The 25,713-nt window shown below is 39.9% G+C and overlaps 1 protein-coding gene across 1 annotated transcript in view; it reads right to left on the bottom strand.

Annotated features, from left to right (window-relative positions):
• Positions 1–248: 248 nt before the first annotated feature.
• The window catches only part of commd10 (COMM domain containing 10), a 50,755-nt gene continuing 25,290 nt past the window's right edge, over positions 249–25,713 (bottom strand). The window contains exons 6-7 of the mRNA XM_029510719.1: positions 1,072–1,131; positions 249–839 (exon numbers count right to left, since the gene is read on the bottom strand). Coding sequence (XP_029366579.1) covers positions 801–839; positions 1,072–1,131 — 99 coding nt within the window. The 3' untranslated portion in view covers positions 249–800. The remainder of the gene's footprint in view (positions 840–1,071; positions 1,132–25,713) is intronic.

The raw sequence follows: 25,713 nt of genomic DNA, 5'->3' as shown, positions 1-25,713 counted from the left end.
ATCTTGGATGTAGGATGATAACAGCTGGAAATCTGAGAACTTCCCAAGCTTTCACTTAAAGTAGAACAGAGAGGAAATATTCGCACACGTGATGCATCTACACAGCGACCCGTGCAACAACACACCCACAGACACACATACACTCTGGAGGTCCACTGAGCCTCCGAGAACTCCCATCTGTTGAACCAGCAGTCCAGGTTGGTCTTAATGAGAAATAATGAGCCTTCACTAAATAACAACAGCTTGGATGGATTTCACCTCAGGATCAGATTTTATTAGAATGGAATTCACTCTCCAAGTTACAAAAGTCATTTGTTTCAAGTCAAAATGAAATTCTGGGTTTTGATTTCTTTTTACTTCCTTTTTCTGTGGATATGCAGAAACTTCTAAAAATGACTGATAATTGGCACATTTGAACATCTTATTACAACTAATTTTTAGAGTAATCAAACTTTAAGTTGCTCACAATAGGGTATAGAAAATGTCACTATGAATCTCTTTCAGGTTGAAAAAAGTAATTTCCCACAATGTCCTTGATGAAGGCATAAAACTTCAAAGTACAATGAGAATTATCACACCGACCTGTCCAAATTCTGAGCACAGAACCTGGATTAAATGGAGCTCATAAGGGAAAGAAACTGCTGCCTACAAATGTAAAAATTTTTCTGTAATAAATCAGAGCAAGAATGTAATTGCTAGGCCTGTAACAGCTGGCAGAGCTGTCAGCGAAAACACAAACGTGTGTATCTGTCTGCATTTGTGTGTGTGTGTGTGTGTGGCTGTACAGAGGGCAGCCGGCATCAAGTCAAGGAATCCAACTGGCCTTGTATGACTTCAAGCTGGAAAAAAGAAAGATAAGGTTGAGTTTTGATTTAGTAAAAAAAAAAAAAAAAAAAAAAAGAGGCGCCCAAGCACATACACTAACATAATTTTTTTTTTTTTATTAAAAAAAAATAAAAAATAAAAATCATGACACTGGAAAAAGGAGAGGGACAGTGTCTGTCAGGTAAGATTGGTGGTGAAACGTAAAGATAAAGATGCAATGTGTCAGTAAAAGAATTATAGACAAACCTTGTTGTAGAACTCAAGCAGTTCCTGGTGATTAAACTCAACAAAGACATTTTTCTGCACCTGAAGAGACAGAGAGAGAAGGAAAGTTACAAACGGTCATAAAGTTATATGAGTGAAGGGAACGAGCTCCCAAACAAATCAGAGAGCAACGCAGCTGATACAAATGCAACAGTAAGAGCATACACCTCGGAGTTATGACCAAGATTTCTCCTCTCGGCTTCTTGTGCTTTCTATAAAAACCTTTATGAATTATTTCTGCTCTCTGACCAGTAGGCACTATCCTCTAAGTGTAATCCATCACAGTGTTTAAAAATACACTCAAGTCAAAGTCACTGTCTCACAACTCACGGTGAATCATCACTGTTTCTCTATTTGATTTGGCTTAGTCACAGTCAGGCTACATCATGTAGCTAAATAAGTACTAAAAGCTCATCAATGAGTTGAACAGTAGGTTTTTTTACATTGAAATCACAGCAAGTGTACGAGTGTCAAAGATTACATCTCTCTGGTATCTGTGTAAACCCCTTTCCTGCTTCATACAGTATATTCAAGTTTTGTGATATTGAAGGTTTACTTTTCCAAACCCGCTGTTTTCAGCACACACTGTCTAGTCCAGCTGACAGAGCAAAAGTTTTTACGTACAAGGAGATAGGCAAATCAACAAGCATTGAGTAAAGGTTTAATAAGAGACAGGTCAAAAGAAAGTCTGTGGAAGTTAATGAATAAAGAAGTTATTGTCAAACATTGGATAGTGTATCACTCTGTTCATTATGTTCTTATTCCTAGGCTCCCCTGGGAGGCTTTAAGAAAAATAAAAAAATAAAATAAAAATTCTCTTTTCTGAAAAAGCTGCAGACTTGACTAACTATTGGGGGACAAACGGTTGCACAGAAAACAGTTGCCATCATCTTCATCATTTTCGTCATTGTCATCATCACCATCTTCCTCCCAGCAGAAATGAAAACAGAACAACAACCCACCACCATTAACGGGCGTAACTGTGAGCCACTTTATCAGAACCCATGATTGAGAAAATAGCTGTAATATTTGACATGCTTTCAGGATAGCTGCGAAAGAGGAGGGCAGTCTTGTAGCAAACCAAAGTACACTCAGAGCTGTCATGCTGACTGTTCATAATAGCACTGAACTCCTTGCACCAACAAAGAGGGCAGAAGAGGGCAGAAGGAAGGATAGAAAATGTGAATGTGTGACAAACATGAAGAAACAGGCCAAAAAAAAAAGAGAAAAAGACTGAGACCACATTCGAGCTGTCCGATTGCACTCTCCTGTCTGCAGCTCTCCTCCCTGCAGTTTAGTGCTTAGAGAGTAAATGCAGCTTCAGGGCTTGAAACTAACCGGCTGGTTCATTGGCTGGCTGGCTGGCTGACTGGCGAGCTGGTTTGGTGGTTTGGTGGGAGGGTGGGAGGGTGGAACGAGGTCATGTGTCATGGCCAATTAATTACAAAGATATTAGATATCAGAAGCAACGTTAAAAGGCCATCAAAGAAGGCACAGAGGGAAAATGCTATCTCGCGTCAAAGCCGTGGCTCCACAGCAGCGCCACAGTACGAGGAGAATGTAGGGCAGCCTTGAATTTGGCGGAGGCAGAGGTAGTGCTGGAGAGGCAGTTTCTGCCCGACAGGTAATAAAACAACTTATTTAAGTGCTTTTACCAAGCAATTAAAAACAAAAAGAAGAGGCACATCAAAGCACTTCTACAAGGTGACACGTTGTTTCTGAGAGTAAAACAGGGTGTTGTTAGGGAATTATTAAAAATTTTTAATTAAGATGCAAATAGTTCATGCAGTAAAAAAAAAAAGAAAAAAAAAAGGAGGTACTCAATAGGTTAAGTCTCCAACACCACCAATCTGATACACAGTTCACAGCACTCTGCTTTCTATTTATCTTCACTATGGCAAACACTGCATAATTTGTCATTTGCGTTAATGGTCTTTGGTGTGCTGGGGTCACAGTTACATCCCAGGCACATTCATCAAAAGAAACAAGCACTTGTTATGTACCTGAGCAAACTCTGCTACTGTCTGCCAGAGGCAAGGTGAGGGGCAACTGAAAAATGCAGTTTCAATGTGTGAAATATGTCAATCAAAACAAAGCAGCAATAAAGTGAAGACAACAAATCAGAGTTTATTTTCCACCTGGGTCAAGGATGAAAGTGTATTTGTGATTTGCGGTAAGACAGTTTGACAGCGTCTATGAATTTCCAGGAACTGTTGGTTGTGTCTGTCAGAGAAACAATGTTTTGGCTTAGGAACATATGCACAAGGGTGTGTGTGTGTGTGTGTACTGTATATGTGTGTGTTTGACCCATCCCATTGTTCCTCAGGGTTGAGATTTTGCCAGGCAGTAACCCAACAAGCCTCTGACAGATCTAGGCTAACACTAATGGGGATAGGATGCATCATCCTCATCATCACAGCCCTCTATACGACCAGCACACACACACACACACACACACACACACACACACACACACACACACACACACACACACATATACATACACTTCTTATCTGTCTCAGGGCCAAAATCCTGTGTGCCAGGATAGAGCAAACAGGATTAATCCATGAAGATAATCATGAATTCACTTGGATCAGGCTTTCCGTATACACCACAGGATACTACTACAGTATAGGTTACAGACTAATGAAGGGCCTCCTCGTACTAAGGTAAAAAAAAAAAAATTCTTTCAACAATTTTTCAACTAGAAATAAGGGACTAAATATTGAGTTACAGCTCTTGGTAAAAGCATAATAGCTTTCGACACACATACTTACACAGCCAGCAAAGTCAACCAGAAACAACTGAGAGAGAAGCCCTTTGGGGATCACGTCATAACTCATATTGATACCTGATACTTGATAACAGTGTCCATCAGTTGTCAGTAATAATAACACAGCGTGCTCATCAAGTTCCTTTGTATTTTGTCAGAACACGACAACAAAGCTAGAAAGACATCTAAGTGGGAGCTATCTGCTGAAAACATTCACCTAAATGTACATCATGACGGACATCATGCATGTAATATTATCCCCATTTTAGATGTGTTCATTTTGAGTTATTCCAAATGTTTTTACTTTAGTTTATGTCTCTAAAGTGTGGTCAGTAAAGACTGAAACACATAAAGAATTTTCTATAAATTCTGTTTTTAAGTGAAATGTTTCAGCAATTGTTGACTGGATGGCCATGACATTAGATGCAAAATATCTATCAAGCCCAGACTAATAAATAACCATTTTATCTGGAAGTAGCAGCATCCCTTCTACAAAGTGACTGCATATATACAGGATTTTTATTTGACTTTTTTATGTACTGCTGCCAGTTTGATATCTATGGTTCAAAGTGAAATATCTGGAAAACTGTTTGATACGGGTATTCATGATTTTGGTAAACTTTGTCAGTTCCCTTGCTTTTCATTTAGCTGCACCCTCAAGTCAAAAATTTTCAAATACCTTGGTTTATCCAAGTCTGTCTAACTTTTTACAATGTGACCATCACCAAGCTTTTACTTCCTGTCTGATTGACTCACAAGTTTTGTCCTGCTGGTTTTTGTGGTAGTATCATCACAATGTTTCTACAAATTACTTTAATGAACACATTGACGCTAGTAAGAAAAAAAAAAAAAAAAACATCGAAGGTTTCAAAGACAACATCTAATTTTCAGTATAATGAACCTGACTTATTCGTTAGAGAAACTGGTTCAAAAGTCATCTGCTGTCGTCAATTAACAATCTAACAGCTACAGTGATGTTCAGAGGCCATTTTCATGATTTTAAGCTTTCAGGCATTTTCTCTTCTTTAGAGAACCAATCACTGTCTTCCCATTGATAACAAAGTGACACATTTGGGAAATGATGCTTTTATCTCATCAAGTGCTTACTGGTGTCGGTAATGTCAGTTTACATGAAACAGAGAAGTACGGCATGAGAGCGCTGGCGTACCAAAAGGAATCTGTGTGAATGGAGCTCTATGGATGCAGAAAGGGGCTCTTCATCAATCATTTGCTTGGGTGGAGTAAAGGATAGTGTAGATTTGAAGCACTTGTCAAAGCGAGTTGTGAGGCTTTTTTTTTTTTTTTTTTTTGGGCTGAGTGCTTCACAGAAAGTATTTCTTAATTCTCACTGATAAAAGCTGAGAAATGCAGGGTGGGGATAGGTAATAAGAGATGACATAGGAGACATATTGACAAAAACAAAGAGGATGGGGGAAAGAGAAAAACACACAAGAAATGAGAGTCAACTTGGAAACCAGAGAAGAGGAGAACGTGGCAGAGAATGAAACACTGTGATAACCCTTTCATTGTAAAGGAAAAGTCAACCAAAGACATCTTAGACATCGAACTAAAAAGAATCCCTTGGAATAAAGAATGTTTCTTGCATCTAGAAATTTAAATTCAAACTTCATATAACAACAAAGCTGTCTATAACTTCACACACACAGTGAAAGAGATGGGACAACACATTTGAAGCCTCTTTGTGAAACTGTCTGCTGTGGGTGAAGCGATCTTAAAATATGCATGAAAGTCCATATCAGACAAACAGAGAATCAAATAAATCAGGATTTTACAACAATTGCCAATCTTTTTTTTCATGTGGTTAAATGAAATGTACTTTTATATATTTTTCATAGACACCCTTGTGTTGATCAGCATTTGATCTTTATGCAATCTGTATGTTTCTCTAGTCGGGAAGAAATGGGCAGTCACACTGTTAGTGGAACCGTATTAAAAAAAAGAAAGAAAATAACTTATATTGATTTGGCTGTGCTTCTTTTGGTACATCAGTATGGCATAAAACAAACAAGGTCCTGATTGTGATACATCAATAACTCTGGAGCGGCAAACACCAAAACATGCAGCAATGATTTATAATATGATAAAAATCATTTTATTACTTTGTAACCTAAAAAGCAGATTTCTTGGGTAAATTCATCATCCCTACTTTACAAAGTAATTTTGGACCTGTGTGCTCTTTAATGCACTTGGTTGACACTGGAAGCTGTATAGTTTTTTTTGTCTTTCTTCACACATTGTACTAATGCAATACATGAGGAGCAGTGCAAATTGAATGCACCACACCATCCGTCTGAACACAGACTAACCCTCAGGCATGGGGAGTTTCAGTACAACTAAACTGGAACACTGACTGCAATGTGCTTTCCTTCATCACTGTCCTGGCTGGCAAAAATTTTGATTGTGTTGGTGAGAGCCACAAAACTATTACAGGTGGGAGATGAAACTAAATCCACTCAGAGAGGGGGCTTCTTTTATCTAGGCTGACATGTTGAGCTAATTTAACCTAGGATTTGCTACTTTTAAGTGGACCACTTTCACCCTCAATGAATTCTCATCTTTCCAAAAACAAGTTTCATCAATATTCTTATTAGTAACTACACAAAGTGTAAGGAGCATTTAATCTTTCAGGCCTTGATATATTTCACTTGGCATCACTCATACCATAAATGATGTAGCACATGCATATAATCAACAGATTTGGGAGTACAAAATATTTTAAATCAAATGGCATTATTATTAAATGCCAAGATGTGCGTAAAATATGCTGCAATTCATCCCTCCTTGAATAAAATGAATTCATATACACAAGTGTGGTTGTGAAGGGTGTGGAATAAAAAGGTATCATACAGCTTTTCTGCCTACCTGTCAATGTTAGGGATGGGCATTTCAGCAAAAATCTACCTGATAATCACCGAGAAGTATTGGACCATTTTTCAACTACTCACAACACTGAGTGTGTAATTAAAGGTGATCATTACGTAAGATTCAGTTTTAAGTGATGTCCATGAATCTGTGGCCAGTTTTTCCACACATTAACAGAGTGCACAGCTCACACGATTAGCACCATATATATATGAAGTTTGAGGGGATGGATTTTCTTTATTGAACTGTAAACTTAGGCTCAACAAATCCCATTAAAACTCGAAACGAAAACCCTCATCTTCGACGAAGCAGATGGGAAACATGGCTTTAACTATCATCTTTGAGACTAGGGTCATTATTTACTGATTGACAAAGTTAGCCGGTGATATGACTCTGTGGACAAGTTGTAGTAAATGCTATACTGCCCCCATGCAGAGGGCGCCAGTTAAAACAAGGGAATATATATGTTTTTTAAAGCAAGTCATTTAAGCCTCTCGATTTTTAATAATTTATTTGAAAATTGGAAAATTGACGCTCATCCTTCGTCAATATGACACCGACGTGCATTAAAATAGCATGGCCAGCTCAGTGCTGAAAGAGAAAATGGTACATTATAGGCCCTGTGTGACCTTTACTACGTTGGATGTCTTCCAGTGAAAATGACCTCTTTGACAGTTCCTCCGATTAGAGATTTCTGCCGTTGCCTGGTCGTTGACTTTTGCCAGACAGAGAAAAATCTTGACAATGAAAGACAAAGAGATAGAAACAGAGGCTGAGCTGGAGGATTTTGGCAACACTTCATCCCTCCTACTCGTGACACACACACACACACACACTCTTTAGTGCTTTAGTGTAATCTTTACATGCACACAAGCACACATACCTCGGCCCATTGTGCATGCACATCCTGACCACCATTAACTGTTATGTTGCCATGGACTAACAGATCTTTACAAACACCCGATGACTCAGTGACTGCGGGTCAATCTTTTGTTCTGGTATTTCAACTCGTCTGCACTCTTAGCTGCTTACTGCCGGTCAGGTTACAGCAGTTTATGTGTCATTCCTATCTGTCAGCAATACATGCATATCTGCCAACTTGTCTGCCTGTCTTCATACGTCTTTGTGCCAGCCTACGTTCACAAGCTTGCAGTCTGAGCTTTTTCTGCCATCTTACTGAAAGATGATCAGTGGTGGTTATTTTATCAGGACACGAGAAGCAGCCAGGCTTGAATGTAGGTGACAACACACATGAAACAGTAGCATGAAGATGCTGCTATATTTTTCACAGACAGGTAATTATGTGGAATAAGTGCCATCTCAATATAGCTGACAGTCGTTTTTTAATTGATAATGAAGGGAGATGAAAATCTTTTTTGATAACTGACGTCAAGCTAACTATGAAGAACCAAACATCTGTAGCTTGGTAAAAAAAAAAAAAACAAAACAAAACATTTTGCCGTATATAATAGTGTTTTTAGTGTGCTTAGGAGATGCATATGTTTGTTCAGCTGTCTGTCGCTAAAAACAGACTATGACGAAGGGAGCTGTGCTGTCAAAACACCTGCTTTTAATGTTTCAATAAAGATTTTTGTTGTTTGTGTCAGAGCTACAGGTGTGCTGCCTCCCTTTTTATGTTTTGAGTGTTTTGGTCCATCTGTCTGTAGCTCATCAACACTGCAGAGCCGAGCTTTGTTTGTAGCCACCTGGAAGTGGAGTCAGGTCGAAGGTTCGTCTGAGGGGAAAAGGGTCCATCTCATTGGCCTTAGTGTCACGCTGAGTTCAGTTACCACTTCCTACTCATTATGGCTCTCTAATCAAACTAAATATAATATATTCAGCATCTAATATGTTCTCTAACTTTGTTTAACAAATACTAAGGTGGCAGCTTAATAGAGTAATTAGAGTATGGGGACTCCAGTAACCTCCAAAACATTGAAAATGCCCTGACCTATTAGAGGCACCATTTGTTAAACTCAGGTATACTGCTTAGCCAGTTAGCTGACACGTTATTAGTGTGTGTTTATACATTACAGACTGAGACTATCAGCTTTTGGACTGCAGGGTAAATCCCAGCTAATTTAAAAATAAGTGCTGGTAGTGGCCGTAATGAGACATCCTCAAAGTACCTGACTCTAAACTTCTACTGCTGAGAATGTATATCTCACAAAGTTGAGCTCACTTTCATAGTTATTAAAGAATATTGGTACATACTGAAGTGGCTCAGGGACGTAGCTCAATGGCAGCGCACATGCTTTGCATGCAGAGGCCCTGGGTTCATACCCCAGCCACAAGGCAAACCAGTGGTAGGCATGTGCTGGTCCCAAGGGGAGAGCTGTGACTGGAAGGGCTTCCGGCGTAAAACTGTAGCCAAATAAATCATGCAAAGTCAGAGAGCTGGCTTTCTGTAGCAAGGAAGGGAAAAGCCGGAAAAAAGAGAGAGCATAAATAATAAATAAATAAAATAAAATAATAAAAAATACATTTAAAAAAGCATAAATGAATAAACTTTCTTTAAAATCCCAATTTGCTTTACCGTGTGCTCCAGCAGTTATTAGACTTTTACTTACTTTCCCTGAACCTAAACCTCCCTGAAGGTTCTATCAGTCACTCACTCAAACAGGGCATGAGGTGAGATTATTTTGACAATCTCTAGAACGGTTTGCAACCTCAGAGAGAACAGGAAGGACCTTCCTGCATGTAACTGTATAAGTGTAGGAGTTTTCTAAACTAGAGAAAGTGACCTTTTGTTGTCTGTGGAGGCTTCAGGCTGCAGAGAAACTTTATTTTTCCTGCCTCTTCCACGTGGGGGGTTTCTATAGGAATATCATAATGACAGTCAGGAACCTCTGCCTATTGTTCTGTAACCGGAAATCTAACGTGCAGCAGCTCATTAGCCCAGCAGTACAGTATGTTTGGTGCGGTATCCACATTGAAAATGAAACTGAGCATTTAACAATGAGTATAGAAATTCAATCTTAAACATTTTTAAAAGCTTTCAAATTTTCTTTTAATTAACTATAACAGTCCCCAGGATTCAGCTCTGGGAATCATTCAGTAAACAGGCTGCCAATGGCTTTGCACAGAACTACAATGTGCCAGTCAACAACAACAAACAGATATCAAGCGTTCAAAAAGCAAGCATGTTTAATCTTCCCATGACCCTTTGAGCCCGGCGTTGTTCAGATGCCTGAAGGAGCCACATATGCACTGTGCATTGATTCTGAAAGGGGGGCACCGTCAACCGGTATCCGCATCCACAACAGTGCCCTGTAGCCACCACACAGTGACAGACGAGGAACCTCAAAATGTCAGCCGTTCACTAAAAGCCTGTCGACTGCAACAAATAAGAGCTGTCAAAGCCCAACACTAGAAACTGTCAGTCACCACTGGTATTTATAACAGAAATCAACACGGGCAGATAGATGTGCACATGCAGGTCCCTCCAAACACACCCTGACACTATCCCCTAGTCTTATTCTCCCAAATAAAGAGAGGAGAAAAGAAGAGAAGATGAAGTTATTTTCCAAACCTCTGTCTGTCAGACTTATGACATACAAGACTCCTCATGTACAGTCAAGGGCCTCCCAAGAACATGTAAAGGCACCAACATGCCATTCAGTCTTTCTAATTTCAATGATTTGGGGAAAAAAAAAAACACACATGGGAATGAACTGGCCTAGAACATTCAATCAGTCTGAATATATTATCCCTTCTTAACTTTTTCTTCCCATTTCTCAACAGGCCTTTTGATAATGCTCTCATTCCATCTCAGCTCTTAGAACTGCAGTAAATAATAGCATAGAAGAGTGGAGTGTATGCTGCTACACCAGGGGAGACAATGGGAACTTTGACAACAATCAAAAGAAAAACAAGGAAGGCAAAACAATAAACAAACCAGGGATTTTGCTGTTTTTTGTTGAGACAGGAGATGGGAGGTGGTATAAGCTTCCAAGCCTGACTTGGTGCACTCTTGAAAAAACTATCTAACACACAATAGGGACATGTACGACAAAGCGCATCATAAACAAATATACACACATACAGTATACGTGTACAAAGGCCTGTGCAGCACAACTGATAAGCCCACACACTTCAGCCTAAGTGACACACACAGAGGCATAATAATACTCAAGAATTTGCTATTGTGTATGGTTACACACCAACACATTGTTTTCAATGAAAACGAGAGGATGTTATTGAACACTATTAATATATTGAAAGCGGTTGCTGCATATATAAAATTAAACTAACTTGTAAATGTGTATCTGGTTTTGTTGAATTCAAGTATGAATTATCTTTTACTATTTAGCAACAGTAACATTACTGATTTTATTTCTCAACTAATTTAAGAGATTGATTGAGTGTTTATCAGCCTATTTTGAGCTACATATTTCACTCATCAATTTCTCTAAAGTATTATGGCTTGTTTAGTAATTACTTAGTTGAACCGCAGCACTTGCTCATGGGAAGTAGAAAAGTTTTCCTGAAGAAAACCTATAAATAAAATTTATAACAAAGAAAACAAAAAAAGTTTTCATGCACTCTCAACCTCAACATGTCAATATGCTATAACTAATTCAGGTTTAAGGGCAGCCCAGTGGTTATTGTAAATTTACTAGTTAATTACTGGAGTTTTCCAGGCACATATATAGACATAAAAAAAAAAACAGCTCGTGTCTGACCTTCCTCCTGTCACACACACACACACACACACACACACACACGCACTTTGTTATATCTTCGTTATCCCTGAAGCTGTAGCAGCATAAAGGGAAGTCTTCCTGAATCTCCTTCTGCCTTTTTAGGTGACTCTGTCTCGCTCTCTTTGTCTCACTGGCAAGATGCATCACCATCAACTGATGTATTCCTTTTCTTCATCTCACTCTATCTCTGCCTCAGCTCCAGTCTCCTCTTGCAAGTGACTCCTTGTTATAAACAGCCCATCAGCGAGCTGTCCATCCGTAGCTGGCTGCGGACTGACATTTATTAAGAGTCAGCTTTGCCTCCAGTCTCCCTGCTTCTCTCTGCATCCCCATATGAATACAGCGAACCAATTAAAAGAGGAACAGGGCATATGTCTACATGCTTGGAGACGTTAGGACACAAACACAAACAACCACACAAACAGACGGCAGACGGACGGTGGGATGGATGATGGAAGAGCAGGAGACAGAAAGAGAAAAGCATGGAGATTATAAATGTATCTCACTAGCAGTCAGCTAATAGAATCTCCACTGGGAAGCACAGTGTCAACAAAAAACTTTTGTTAAAATTGGAACAACCTACTGTGCTTAATTGGCGCTATAGCAATAGAAGAAGTCAATAAGGGTCTTTGTGACTAAAAGTCACGTAAAAAAAAAAAAAAAAAAACTTCCTAAATAAACACAGAACACCTCTATCCAGGGCATCAAACACACCAAGACACCCTGCACAAATTCTACAGCAAACTCTTGTTCAGCAATGATGGGGCTTGACATTTATAAGCAGCAGGAGGCAGCTACTGGGGCTAAACAAATAACATCCTCGATGGTGGGCTGAAAAGGACGACAGCTATTTTGCTTATTGGTTTTGTCTCACATGGATGAGGTCACCAATGTCCTGTCTATGCACTTTGTTCATTATTTGTTTGCATGTGTGTGTGTGTGTTGTCCATCCACCCTTCCTGATCAGAATTAACCACATCCTGTGTTGTGGTTAGAAACAGTGGGAATATGAATATGCTTCCACCAGAACATACTGCTCCCACATCCGCCTCTCGAATCTTCACACGCTATGCAGCAAGACTCGGTACGACACTTAGTGATGATGACGGTCTACATGTGTGAAATCCATTCCCCTATTAATCACTGAGAGGAGACGGGAAGCCAGGGAGACACGGAAGAAAAGCGGCCCTTATTAGGTATGAAATCTTTCTGGCTGTTGTACTAATTAATTTTTACCTTTCGTTTATAGGCCTGTGTTATGGAAAACTGTAAGTTGACTTAAGACAGAGCTGTTATTAAAACAGAAACATTTTTGTTTGTATAGTAAGAGGCCTCTGGCACACTAGACTACAGTAGACACAAGGTGAGAGACTATTTACCAAAACACACCACTCAACTGTCACGTTACCTCGCCCTCAACGAGGAAGGGCTTCTGTATTACGAGAACCTCTGCAATTTCCAGTTGTTTCTTTACAAAGTACCGTCCCAGGCTGAAGACTCCCTTGAAGCTCATGCATTATGCATCAAAAATATTTAAACCATAATCATAATGCATCAAGTGGGAAAGACCATTCATGTCAACTTTGTTTGTATCTGCTCCGCTTTGACAATGAACTGCTGTAAAGAAAAGATGTTGTTAATCTTGCAGGACTATGAGATTAGCGCTAGAGCCAACCACATTTGAATAAAACATTTTTTCTCTTCGCTATTCTGCCACTGCCATGTGAAGAAAGTATTACTTCCTTGTCTCTGAAGACTTTTGACTGTGTATGTTCAGTTGCAGATAACAGAGAAATTCTGGATTTGTGGTTGTGACCAGGCCTTTTGTAGCCATAGTCTACTCATGCAGGTGTTTTCATTTAATTCACCTTATTACATCACTTTTCATGACTGCTTCTACAAAATGTGTTAGCCTTACTGCTTCCTTGGGCTCCTGGTAGTTGGGGTGGGATAATTTACACAGCTCTCATTAGTGTTAGTTCACTTCAGCCTGAGAAGAGCTCTATTCAACCACAGCGATTTAAAACACCTTTATATCTCTCCAGGGCCTTAAACACTAAAAAGAGCAATGCTTGTCACTCAGCACTTAATCAAGGTAGTTAAAATGGTATGGAAATAATGTCATGAAACTGTTCCTGCAAACATGTATGTAAAACTGGTTTGAATTAGACACTCAATAGTAATTCATAGTGCCATGATCAAAAATCAACATGCAAAATATCTTGGAATAAGATGCATCCACAGGTAAATCATAAAATAGGAATTAAAGCAAATCAGGGATAATGAAAATAAACATAAAAGATATCAAGTATCTGAAATAGGCCTGCATCACCTCAGACATTCGGTGTGTGATAGTAAGAAAATAAAAGATGCTATATGTATGTTATGATGGCTGCACTGGAGCACAACATGAGGGACGTGAAACTGAGAAACTTAAATTTGATACAGCCATCATTAATGTTACAATAGATCATAAAATGCAATGAGAGGGGACACAGATAGGCCGCATCAGCGGTGATGACAAACAGGAAAACAGAGTGGCCTCTGATGGGGGTCATTAGTCAGGTCAGTAGGTTCTCCAGTTAATGACATTAAAGAACAATGAAGAATTTCTCTGTACTGTCCAACACAGAAAGTGGTTGTTTCAGAGCAGAGTGCCCTCTTTCACCCACCACTTCCCACCCTTCACACACACCAAATACACCCACACATACACAGGCACTCTTTTTCTCTCTGTCTTTCTGTTGGATGCACACACACACACACACACACACACAACTGACAGTTTCTAGGTGGGCAAGGGTGGGATTTTCACACGGCTCGCTCCCCAGAGTCCATTCAGTACAGTACACAGCATGGCAGCAGGACATAGACACAAAGCCTGGGATTGTCTGCACCCAGTGGGCCACTGACTGAACTAGAATGACAGAAACACACTGAGGCAGGGATGCAGATACATACACAGGCTCACTACAGACATGCATGAACACACGCGCACGTACACACAATGCATTCAGAGCCTTTTTTCCCAAGAAGCAAGTGACTGCAGCACAGTTCGAGCAAACACACGGACAAGTCACTGTGTGATTAACTAACTTCCTCACTGACTGTCGTATTATAGAGACTAAATCACCAAGCTCTAAGAGGCTAAATAGCTCCACTACAGTAAACTCACAATCTTACTCTTTGAAGCTTCATGAAATGTCTTCTCAGCCAGACTCAAAAACTATATTTTGTTAGAGCTTAACAGACTCAGTTGGAAATAAAACCTTTAGTATATAATAATTACTTTGATCAACCTGCAAGCATGTTTTTCCTAAATTAAATGCAGTTTGAAGTAAGTTCCTGTCTTCCACTTTGATGGCCCTCCTGCAGTTTTATATTTGATTTTTGAAGCAATTAAGGCAGTTAATTCATAAATAATAGCCAAGGCCACCATGGACCTAACATAAATAAATGTTTGAACACCAGTTACTGTACTCTGCATAAACATTTCTCTTACTTTATTCAGCATATTTGTAATAAAAACTCTCTCTCTCTGATTGTTTTATTCCAGGAGTAAAAAGGATGTTTTTAATACATACCCACACTACGTTTTCATACATTTTTTACACATTTGATTTGTTGTAGGACCAGGCTTCCTTTTTCCCCAAACCAAGTACATTCCAAGGTCTCCCTCTTTCTAATTCTCTCCCTGTCTTCTTTTCTCTTTCAAGTAGTAAGTCAGGCAGCACAAGCAGTTATGTCTTAAAGCACACAGCCTTTGTCAAGTATACTCGGTTCTGCTCTCACTACGCATGTAAGTGCGCCACTATGAAGCCAACTACACACCTGTAATAAAGGTTGAAGACAGCAGTTAACGTTTTGTCGTTGTTTGTTTGTTTGTTTGTTTTTTTACTGAAAGTTAAACTGATAGCAAATCAAACATTTACACATATACAACACACTTAGAACAAATATTCTACATACCAGAATAACAGATACAAAGCCAGGAGTATAACGCATAACATTTGGGTCAACTATTTCTTTGAGTGCTACATTAACAGTGCATTAGTCTTAAAAAGCTGGCATAAAGGTTGGGTTGGCACAAAACTTATCACAGAAAAAAACATATTGTAACCAATCACAGCATTGATTAGCCTAAACAAGATACATGCTCTCTATCGATGCCCCAACATTAATTACTACAGGCCCCAATACTCCACAAACAAGTGTAATACTGAAGAGTTTTTAGACTGTTGGTGCTATGAAATATTAAGAGTAAACAGTCAATTCATATTAATAAATAAAATCACCAAACTGTGAGTCCTTAGAGAACTTAGGGCAGAGCATCACTGGGTTTTCCAGTTTTCTGTGTGCTGACTTTGCTCATTGTTTTCTGAAATGAGCTCGTTGGGCATACAAACTGCCAATATGGTTGGGACTTCAAGACAAATACAAGCTAAGAGAGGCATTTGTCAGCTGTCGATGGCTATGGGTTTCCACTGGTCGGAAGATAAAGGTCTAGTCAACAAACCATCAAAAACAAAACAAAACAAAAAAATCTAATTTCCTTCACACTTAGTCTCTTGGATATATTGTTATTCATGGTGAGTGTCATGCTATAATTTGGGATAAATCTGGCGTACATCTTGCAGGGTGCGTGCACTGATGGTGCTTCAGAGGCAGCATGGTACCATCTGTGCTTCTCAGCAGCCTTTGCGAGCTAACTGACAATGACTGGGACTACTACCCCACCGCCCCATCCTCCATCCCAGCCTCTTTCTGCAAAGCAGCTCTATATTTAATCGAAAACACTTCTATGCAAGTATGGCACACAAAACCACACGCGCGCACACAGCCAAATTTTATGGCTGCCGGAGTGTTTTTTTTTTTTTTTTTTGTGGTGCCAGCGACACTACTGAACTTCTATGACAAATGCTCTATGACCAATTCCTCTCCTCCCACACGGTACCCCACTCTCCTGAACTTCTCCCTGCTGAAGGAGAGCCAAATTCTTATCCAACCACATGGGAACCTCTCCCTCCCTTCTCGAGGGAAAATATGACAACTCTTCAAGCCTTCCATCTTTCTCTCCCCCTCCTGTGGTCAGTGATGAATAGAAACAGAGCCTGGTTCTGATCAGCCCTTTAGTCGGCACGTCTGCAATGCGTCATCTTCTATATGCTGTGGTTACTGGTTTCCCCATGGCCTGACAGTCTGTAAGTCTAAGCCAATATATGAGCATTAAGTTCTTACAGTGTCCCTGCTTCATATAAATGGACATTCCTGTTGTACAGAATAAAGCTTTATAGAAATCAATAATTCACGTAACCCCCTGTGACCCTGATGGATAAGCGAGAGTCATTCACATATTTTGGCCATGGGCCTTCTGTCTAGTAAAAAAATAGAGTGCTGCTGAGTCAAGTGGATCATTTTTGGGCTAATTAATTTTATCGACGAATGATTACACTTAATCCAAATGTCCTGTATTTACCAAAAGCTGAGCCGATGCCAACGGGAAGAGACTGACACACACCGTGCCACATACACAACTTTAATGAATTTTTAATAGCTGAATCTGGGGCACTTTCTTTTAAAACACTCTGAGAAATGTATTGATGTCTCACATGAAAAACATCCCAAACCACTGTATACATAATACATATATTTCTCACCATCTTGTGCCAGACAAGTATTTAAAAAAAAAAAAAAAAAAAAAAATCACCTTTGGAAGCTCAGTGAGCGATCCATTAGGAATTATAGTATAACTCACGATAAGAGGAAAGACATACATGCGTTTTCTTGGGTTTCGCTTAAACCTCTCCATATGGGGTGGAGGAAGGAAGGAGTGCAAGCCATTACGCTTTGCCTACATCAAACTAGTCCCTCAACCACCTAAGCCTAACAATCTTAATCTGAAAAACTGCCGTAGTTCATGACTATTTCACTGATGTATGAACTTGAAAACTTGTAACAAAAGCCTCCAGAGGTCTTTCAATCCAAGCATACTGTTAAAGACACATCTGAGACAAAGCTCAGACATCTTTTCATCATTGTAAGAGGAATCCCGAAATTTCAACCCCTGTAGTGAATTGTTTAATTTGAGAAGCCAAGTCCAAAAAAACCAAAAACAAACTCCCACTTGTATTTCTGGCTCTTTAAACTCACTTTTTCATCCAAAATACTTATCAGCTCCTTCCAGTGTACTTTATTCGTTCATGCTGTTTTATTACTGCACTGCTCGATCACGATGGCATTCACAAAAAGAAGGTGTGCATTGGTGGGAAGTTGCTCAAGATGAGATAGGTCCATTTTAATATGAGTAACTTAATCTTTCAGCATCAGGTAGAGTCTGTGAAAGGCAAGGAAGCTAACTACAAAGGAGCCAAACCTGCCCTCTTTTTTCAGTCAACCAGGTGGCACACAAATGACAAACTAGGGCATAAGAAGTCTGTACACAAGCTTAAACACAAGTGTTAAAAAAATATATATAAAATAAATAAAGACAGAGCAAGGGGAAGGAAGGGAAAAGAAGGAAGATGTGAGACCAAGTTGAGGAAGGGGGACAAAGAGAGAAGCCAAAGATAAGCAATTCCATTTTGAGAGTGACGCAAGTGAGAGACGTTAATCCATTCCAAAGTCACCCACCGCACCATCTTTCACATGTGGTCTGTGGGAGTGGCAGGAGCCAGGCTGGCCTAAAAACATGCAAAATGAATAAAGCCATAATATCTTTTGATACAAGTCTTTGAAACCGTCAAGTGGCATCTGTTCCCACTTTAAATCTGGTTAGGGTGTTTCTGTAAATACAGTCAAATATTATCAGCAGCAGGCATTCGGGATGTGACACAATCAACAGAACGAGCCACTCAGTCACATCTTATCTTCTACCGTTTATCTGTTTCTAGGTCACGGGGGCTGCTGCAGCCAATCCCAGCTCACCCTGGGTGAGGGCGGGGTCACCCTGGACAGGTCACCAGTTCATCGCAGGGCCAACACACAGAGACAGACAGAGACCAACAACCGCTCACACTCACAGTCAGACCTACGGACAATTACAAAAAATCACGATGTCTTTAGATGGTGGGAGGAAACCGGAGTACTGAGAGGAAACCCACACAAGCAAACCCAAGCACAGAAAGGCCCGGGAACTGAACTCATTACCTTTTTGTTGTGAGGCAGCAGCACTAACCACTGTGCTGCTGTGCTGCCCCAGAACAAACCAATTTAACACAAAATGTCAAATAATTTGATTTCTCAGTGCAGACATATAACAACTTTTTCACACAGTGATGCTAATTAAAAATAAATCAACTGGCTTGGTTGTATAACATCGAGATTTGATACTTGGCTCACACTCCACTCTCTGTCTCCACCGATCTGTCCTATGTGGCCTATTTAGCTCAACCAAGATCCGGCAAGTGAAGACGACCAGACCTCAAAGTGTGTGAAGCCTCTCCCCGCGCTCGTCATTACCATGTTTGTTTATCTACTGCTGGCTCCCTCAGAGGAACACCCAGCCTTGTTAAGGAGGGAGAAGAAAGCTTAAAAGTGGAAATAAGGCATACATTTCAGTCCAGTCCTGGGATGACAAGTGGTACCAAGCTATTTCCATAATGGTAGCTTAATAGGAGCTAGCCGGCTGAGCGAGAGACACGTCGCCCTCATTAAGGCACTCGCTCAGGAACAGATTAGCGCTTCATTAACATACAGAGAGAAGCAGGGGGAAATTACAACTCTCCATTTCACAGTCTGAAAGGCAGGCAAAGACCAGAGTTTGAGATAAGTGGTGGGGAAAAGATGTACTCAATTTGGGGGAAGATAAAAATCGATGTACGGTATAAAATTTGCGATTAAGGCACCCTGAATGTCTCTGGCCAAAACAGTTACCTCTCTGGCTGCAGCCATATTTCTGTCGTTCTCTGTCCGTCTGTTAACTCTCTCAATTATCACCATGTCTGTCACTTCTCTCAGAAAGAGGCATGACCCGCTTCATTATTAGTTTGATTAGTTAAGTAGAGAACGAGAGTGGTTTCCCTCACCTGCACAGGATCTTATTTCAAGTACAATAATGCTGCATTAACAAAACAATTCTTCCTTAATTACCCTGATTTTAGAGATGAAGGAGACCCAACAGTTCGGATTGCTGAAAAATTAAACAGCTTTTAAATAAGCGCTGGCAGGGCAGGTCATTCTGAAGCCTCAAATCCAAAATTTTGTTTATAACAGGCACCTTAAACTACACGAAGAATGCAAGCAAGATGATGTGATACTCATTTAACTTGGGAAACATGCTGGCTATGAAAAGGTAATTGCAGTTCCTCTCTGCACTTTCAGAATCAAAAGTAAAAGATCAAGAAGTGTTGCAAAAAAAAAATTTATTTTTTTTTTTCCCCAGTGATTAATGGGTTTGGGGAGTAAAAAAAAAAAAGCCTCTGGGAAGAACTGCGATTAAAGATTTTAAAAGCTGATTTTCTACATGTGCTTGGACATTATGCCCAACAAAGCCCTGTGCTCTTAGCCGGCCCTTCACCCTGTCATGTCATAATCAAAAATTCCCACTAAGTGCTTCTAACCTTCAGATTTTTGGAGCCTAATTAGTGAAACAACCTGTCATATGAAGGCAGAAATATTCTGACCCTCAATGGAAACGCCTAAACTTAACTTTAAGTGTTTAATTAGGAGCGCTACCTGCTTAAGAGTGTTTGCAAATGGGAGAAATGAACTTTCTAACCTCAAGTTTTGCCTTTTAAATTCTCCAAACGTCTGTCGTGATGTTTCTGGTCCTCAAAGGACTAAATATTTTAACCTTTCTAAGATCTTTAATTAGGGAGAGACCTGCCATGACATGCCGCCCAATTACCATTAGAGAGGTTTAAACTTGTCCTGCATCTTTTTTGCTTAAACCTTTACCTTGAATGATCAAAACTCTAACAAATTATTTAACTTTTACTTTGGTCTAATTAGTGAAATGCCTTGCCAGTGTGAGCCACCAGAACTCTATACATTGACTTGCTTTCTTTTTTAGTCCCCTACTCTTAAATTATATAAATCCCACCTAGCCATTCAATAAGTCACCTTTTTTCCTCTCTGTCTAACTGTATGCCACTGGCATCTTATCTTTCTCTCTGAGGGAAGGTGATTATCTAAAGGTTGGCAGGGTTATTATCACCTAAACAGTAGAGGAGACTTTGGCCAGGAGGCACCCAGACTGAACAATGTGCTCTAGACTAATGAACTGTGTTTCAGAAGAAAAGGATTATGTGTCAAAGCTTCATGAACCCAAGCTAACTGAAGCCTTACCTACATGAGAGCCGAAACCTCTGGAATGACAATTTGACTTTTTTCTAAGAGAAATGACAGGTTTTACTCTTGACTGACTGAGACAACTGGCCAAACACATATGAAGACATAAGTTGTAGAGGTATATTGAAGTTATACTGGACTGACTTTAGAGGTGAAGCGCACACAAAAATATTGTTGTGAAAACCGTTGAATTTCTGGATGCTCCAGTAACCATCGTTCTCAATTTCCGCCATTACTGGGCCATGTTACAACCCAAAGAGAGCATATTTACAATAATTATTTAGGAACAAATCTATAAATTCATTCCAGTATTTTCAAAGCCATACAAATAAAGAGCAAAGAATGAAAGAAACTGTTGGAACCTGCTGCAGATTAACTTTATGTCCCCCTGAGTCAAAAAAAGAATTAACATGCCCCAAAGTCTGTTGGCTTTTCAAAATACAATTTTAAGCAGATTTGGAAAGAGAATTCATTATCTAGCCAGTTCGATCTTTGATGCACTAAAATGTCAAACTGACACACAGAGACCACAAAATACGATGCAACATACAAATCAATGAATGAGTGAGTGAACTACAGCTGCTGTGCAGTCTTCTACCTAAAAACTGGTACAGCATGTCAGTATGGCTACAGATAGGATTAAATTATAAATGAACATAGAGACAGGACGTCTGCTGGCAGTGAGAATACTGAATTACAGGATAATGAGCTCAACCTGTGCTGTGAGGTTCAGTCACATATGAAACAATCACCTCTTATTAGTCTGTCATATATTGAGGTGTCAGAGTTGGGCTCGGAGCTGTAAATTGAAGTGAAACCAAAAAATCACACCGACTTGGTACTTTGTTTTTCGTTCCAAGGGAATAGTTTGACATTTTTGGAAATGTATCGTGGTTTGAATGGGAAGAAGATTTTTGGATCCAGGCAATTTGTTCCCATCAGAATCAACTGTTTATTCTAAGGTGAGCTAATTGTTCCCTCTTTCAGGTCGTTTCCGAAATAAGTCAATTTCTTCCATGGAGTTAAGTTAAGGTGTGTGTGCCATACATTTCATGTGAGTGTCTGAATGCTGAGTTTAAACATGTATTAACCATGAGCATGTATGGTCATATCTTTGCAGCGCATTCATTTTTTTTTTTTAATTGATGAAGATGTCTCTTGTTTTGTCTATGTGCCTGTGTTCCCTTAAGCTGCAGTATGATGAGCTTTTAGGGCCGCTGCATGGAGAAATTTAAATATAATTCTAAGAAACTAAATATTTTCACCAGGTCTCATAGAGGTTAGTGGAGTTTATGCAGTTGTCATGAAGTAGATGAACAAACTCCATCTCAGAATGTTGCGTTATTGTATATATTTAGCAATTTTTGGAAAATGTTCTTATTAATACCATGACAATAAATTCAACCATTTCACCCAGTCTGTGTAAACACAATTTCCCTCATTGAGACTAACTCACATTGAGAGTTTTTCTCATAGCAATAGGCACAGTATCATTGCTTGTAATGCAACGCATCCCTGAAATAAACTCTAACCTTGCAAAATAACATCACAGACCAGGCTCATCCCAACGCAGCAGCCTAGATGTCTTTTTTTCTTTCAACCACTCACTGAGGGGAAAATACAGGTAAGAAGGCTTTGATTGCCCAATATCCTTGAAGTGTAAAAAGTAAACAAAACCAAGCAAGGAGAGAGATTCCACAACTGTCTTTAAGTCTTTCATGACCAAATGAAAACATACTCACTATCTGTCGTCATCATTGTCAAACCCGTTACTGACTCTTCCCCTGCCCTGCATCTTCCATCTGTCCATCAAACCATGTTTTTCTAACCTGAAAGCACCCACACGCCCATACATAGATACATAAACACACCACTACTGGCCCATCCATCTCATGCTGCATCCACATTCACACACAGTTAGGACAAATACAAGACACACCGTAGATACACATGCTAACACACAACCACAGACAGGCAGACATCAACACCACCTTTAACCCTTGCTGTCTGCACACTCCAGTCGTGATAGCCTCCAAGAAGTGAGAGACAGCAGAAGCGTAACCTCTGCCAGGCCGCCCGAAACGCTAGAGTTGTTTTTCAGCCACGCTTTCACTATCTCGGGTCAAATATGCTTTTTGCTGAAGCTCATCATCTCAAAAACTTTGGAAAGGTCTGCGAAAGGTTCTTACAATGTTTCAAGTCTAGCTTGTGCGCTCTCTTTCTCAAAAATGGATGATTTCTATTGATATAAGTGCTTCACTGAAAATGCAATTCCAAGCTGAATGTCACTGTGGAGGCACTGCAGTAAGTTGTTATTCAACTTGCAACGTCTATTTTACAGGTATGCAAGCCAAGCCCTCAGCATCATGTCATAGACACCGGGTTTTATATGTTAGAGCCAAACAGCCTCTGGCAAGACTGGAATATTTCTTCAGATAGAATTAACTACGTTTCATCGGCGACTAAGAACCAGGTTGAGTTTTATACTTCAGGAGGAGGGACATCTTGGTAAAGAGGATGTGGTCAAGACTTGGTGTCAGGGTTCAGATTAGTGTCACAGTTGGTGTCTGAGATGTGATGGTTAAGGATCAGGATAAAGAGGAATGGAATGCAGTACGTCAAAGTTCCTGTTTTGTTTTTGGCTCAGAAGCACAGACAGGTGTGTGTGCATGTGTGTGTGTGTGCGTGTGTGTGTGTGTGTGTGTGTGTGTGTGTGTGTGTGCGTGCGTGCACATGGGTGCTTGTGTTTGTGTGTGCGTGCCTCTCTTTGAGGGCTTCACCCGTTTCTTCTGTGACTAAAAGGATTGTGTGGATTTTTGACGTAATGGTAGAGAGAGAAAACTACCTCGCTGGGGGAAACTGCCAAAAGGCAGAGGAGGATTTTTTTTTTTTTTTTTTTTTTAACACCCCCAACATCCCTACCCCATCTTCCTCTTCTTCTTGTGTTCTTCTTCATCCTCCTCCTCACCAGCCTATCTCTTCATTCTGCTCTCCACACCAATGTGTCTTTTTAGAGGCTTCAGAGCCAGGGTGTCTTATCAAGGCTTCTCAGGTCTGCGGGTGAGGATGAGGAGAAGCTGCTGTCAACCCCAGTTTCTGCTATCAGCTCTGTCACAGTCACAATGACGCTGACATGCATACTCAAGCAAGCACATTCACCCAGATATACGTGAAAATACACTCACATGCACACACACAGGCTTATCAACCCCAAACAAAAGTATAGTTTAGACTGGAGTCATTTTCGTACAGGACTTCAACAGAAAGAGGAATTGTGCTTATTGGTCATAATTGTAAAAATGCTTTATGAAAGCTGTCAGGAAGAACCAGACCGATAAATAGACCGTGCGAAGCTTACAACAAGCTGACAGCTTATTCAAATAAGACACTGAACGCATCTAAATCCTACTCAGGCAATGAAAGGCAATGCATAAGTGAATTTTTCCCTAGCAATTTTATTAAATAAATTATGATGCGTTGAGGTTGGTTTTCTGTTATTGTCTCTTACACCAAATCATAGCTATGTTCCCAAATGTGTTTTTATTTTCACAGTTACAGACACAACAACAATATTTCTACATATCACCAACTGTTTCGGAGCCATAACTCAACTGTCAGCTGTCATTCTTTGGCCAACCGTGATGTCTGTCACCCTCAGACATGAACGATCACTGAAAGATTGAGAGAGTGTTTGTTTACCTTGAATGCGGAATGGATCAGATCATCAGATGGAAAAACAAAACAAAACAAAACAAAAATATATTCCTGTTAACCAAATTTATATGAGATCTTTTACAGGACAGTTACAAAGAGAGATAGAAAGAACAAAATACAGGCAGACTGTAGTTCGTTTTGTCCACTGTTCCATCAGGCTGCACAGATGTGAATATCACTGAAACTTACTGAAATAACTGACAGGCATAAGATGAAATATCTTTTGTCCTGTGCTGGTAAATTGCATGTTTTGTAAAACGGCATACTCCTACTTTTGTATGCACTTCTGCAGAGGGCATGGGAGCTGGAAAGAGGGGAAAAAAATGGGTGTGCTGTAGCATGACAGAGGAGCACATTAATATTCAGAAAATTTTGATTAATACATCCAAATGAGCTTCATTCATTATCTGGAAGTGCATTTCCCCTGTACGTTGTATAATTATTCAATTGTTGATGCTGCTGCTCCAATTTCAAGTCTAAATGACATGACTCTGCAGACTGCTTGTAATTTGAAATCATGGACAAATTGCAAAGAGAGTGACACCTGGCTAACGATATTATAAAGAAACAAGAGAAAAAGAGTCCAGAAGGAAAAATGCTGTTAATTTAACTAGTTAACACTAAGATTTTAATATGCACTGCAATTTACTCTTACTGCCAGCATACTAGAAACATGCATCACAGAAGTACAAGAGGAGCCTTCCAAGTCTGACACAAATCAGACCTCAAGTTCTCTACTGGACCTCCATTGATATCTGTCACTCAAAGTGAGTATGAGAGCATGCAGCATGTGGTTCAGAGCTGGTCTCGTCCCTGCACCACTGCACTAAGATTTTTAGGTTTGTTTACTGATGAAACACATGAAGTCACCATAACATGAGACTGTGTGGTCAGGTGACTGATATACATAAACGTGGCACTGCAGGAACTGCGGTGACATAGCCTTTAAAAATGGTCCACAGCTAATCTGTGCATGTGCACTGATGCTGCCTGGTATGTACACTGCAGTCCTTAAACCCAGAGATCCCTGCTGCTTTCAGCCACTGCTGAAAGAAATCTGTTGGGCAGAGAAATGCCAGAAAGATTAGCCAGGATCATTTATCCATATTACTTGTTCCTGGTTGAGAGAGTTTGTCACCAACATTTCTTAATGTTTGGAGACTTTAATTAACTTTAATGTTTATAAGCTGTGTGAAATCATCAGAGACTCCACGTGTCTTTATACTTGAGACTTTAAGTTATATTAGATCTGTTGCTTCC

Source organism: Echeneis naucrates, chromosome 9 (genome assembly GCF_900963305.1).
Source record: "Echeneis naucrates chromosome 9, fEcheNa1.1, whole genome shotgun sequence".
Classification (NCBI taxonomy): domain Eukaryota; kingdom Metazoa; phylum Chordata; class Actinopteri; order Carangiformes; family Echeneidae; genus Echeneis; species Echeneis naucrates.
Note: the sequence above shows the minus strand (reverse complement) of the source record. Positions and strands in the feature narration are given on the sequence as shown.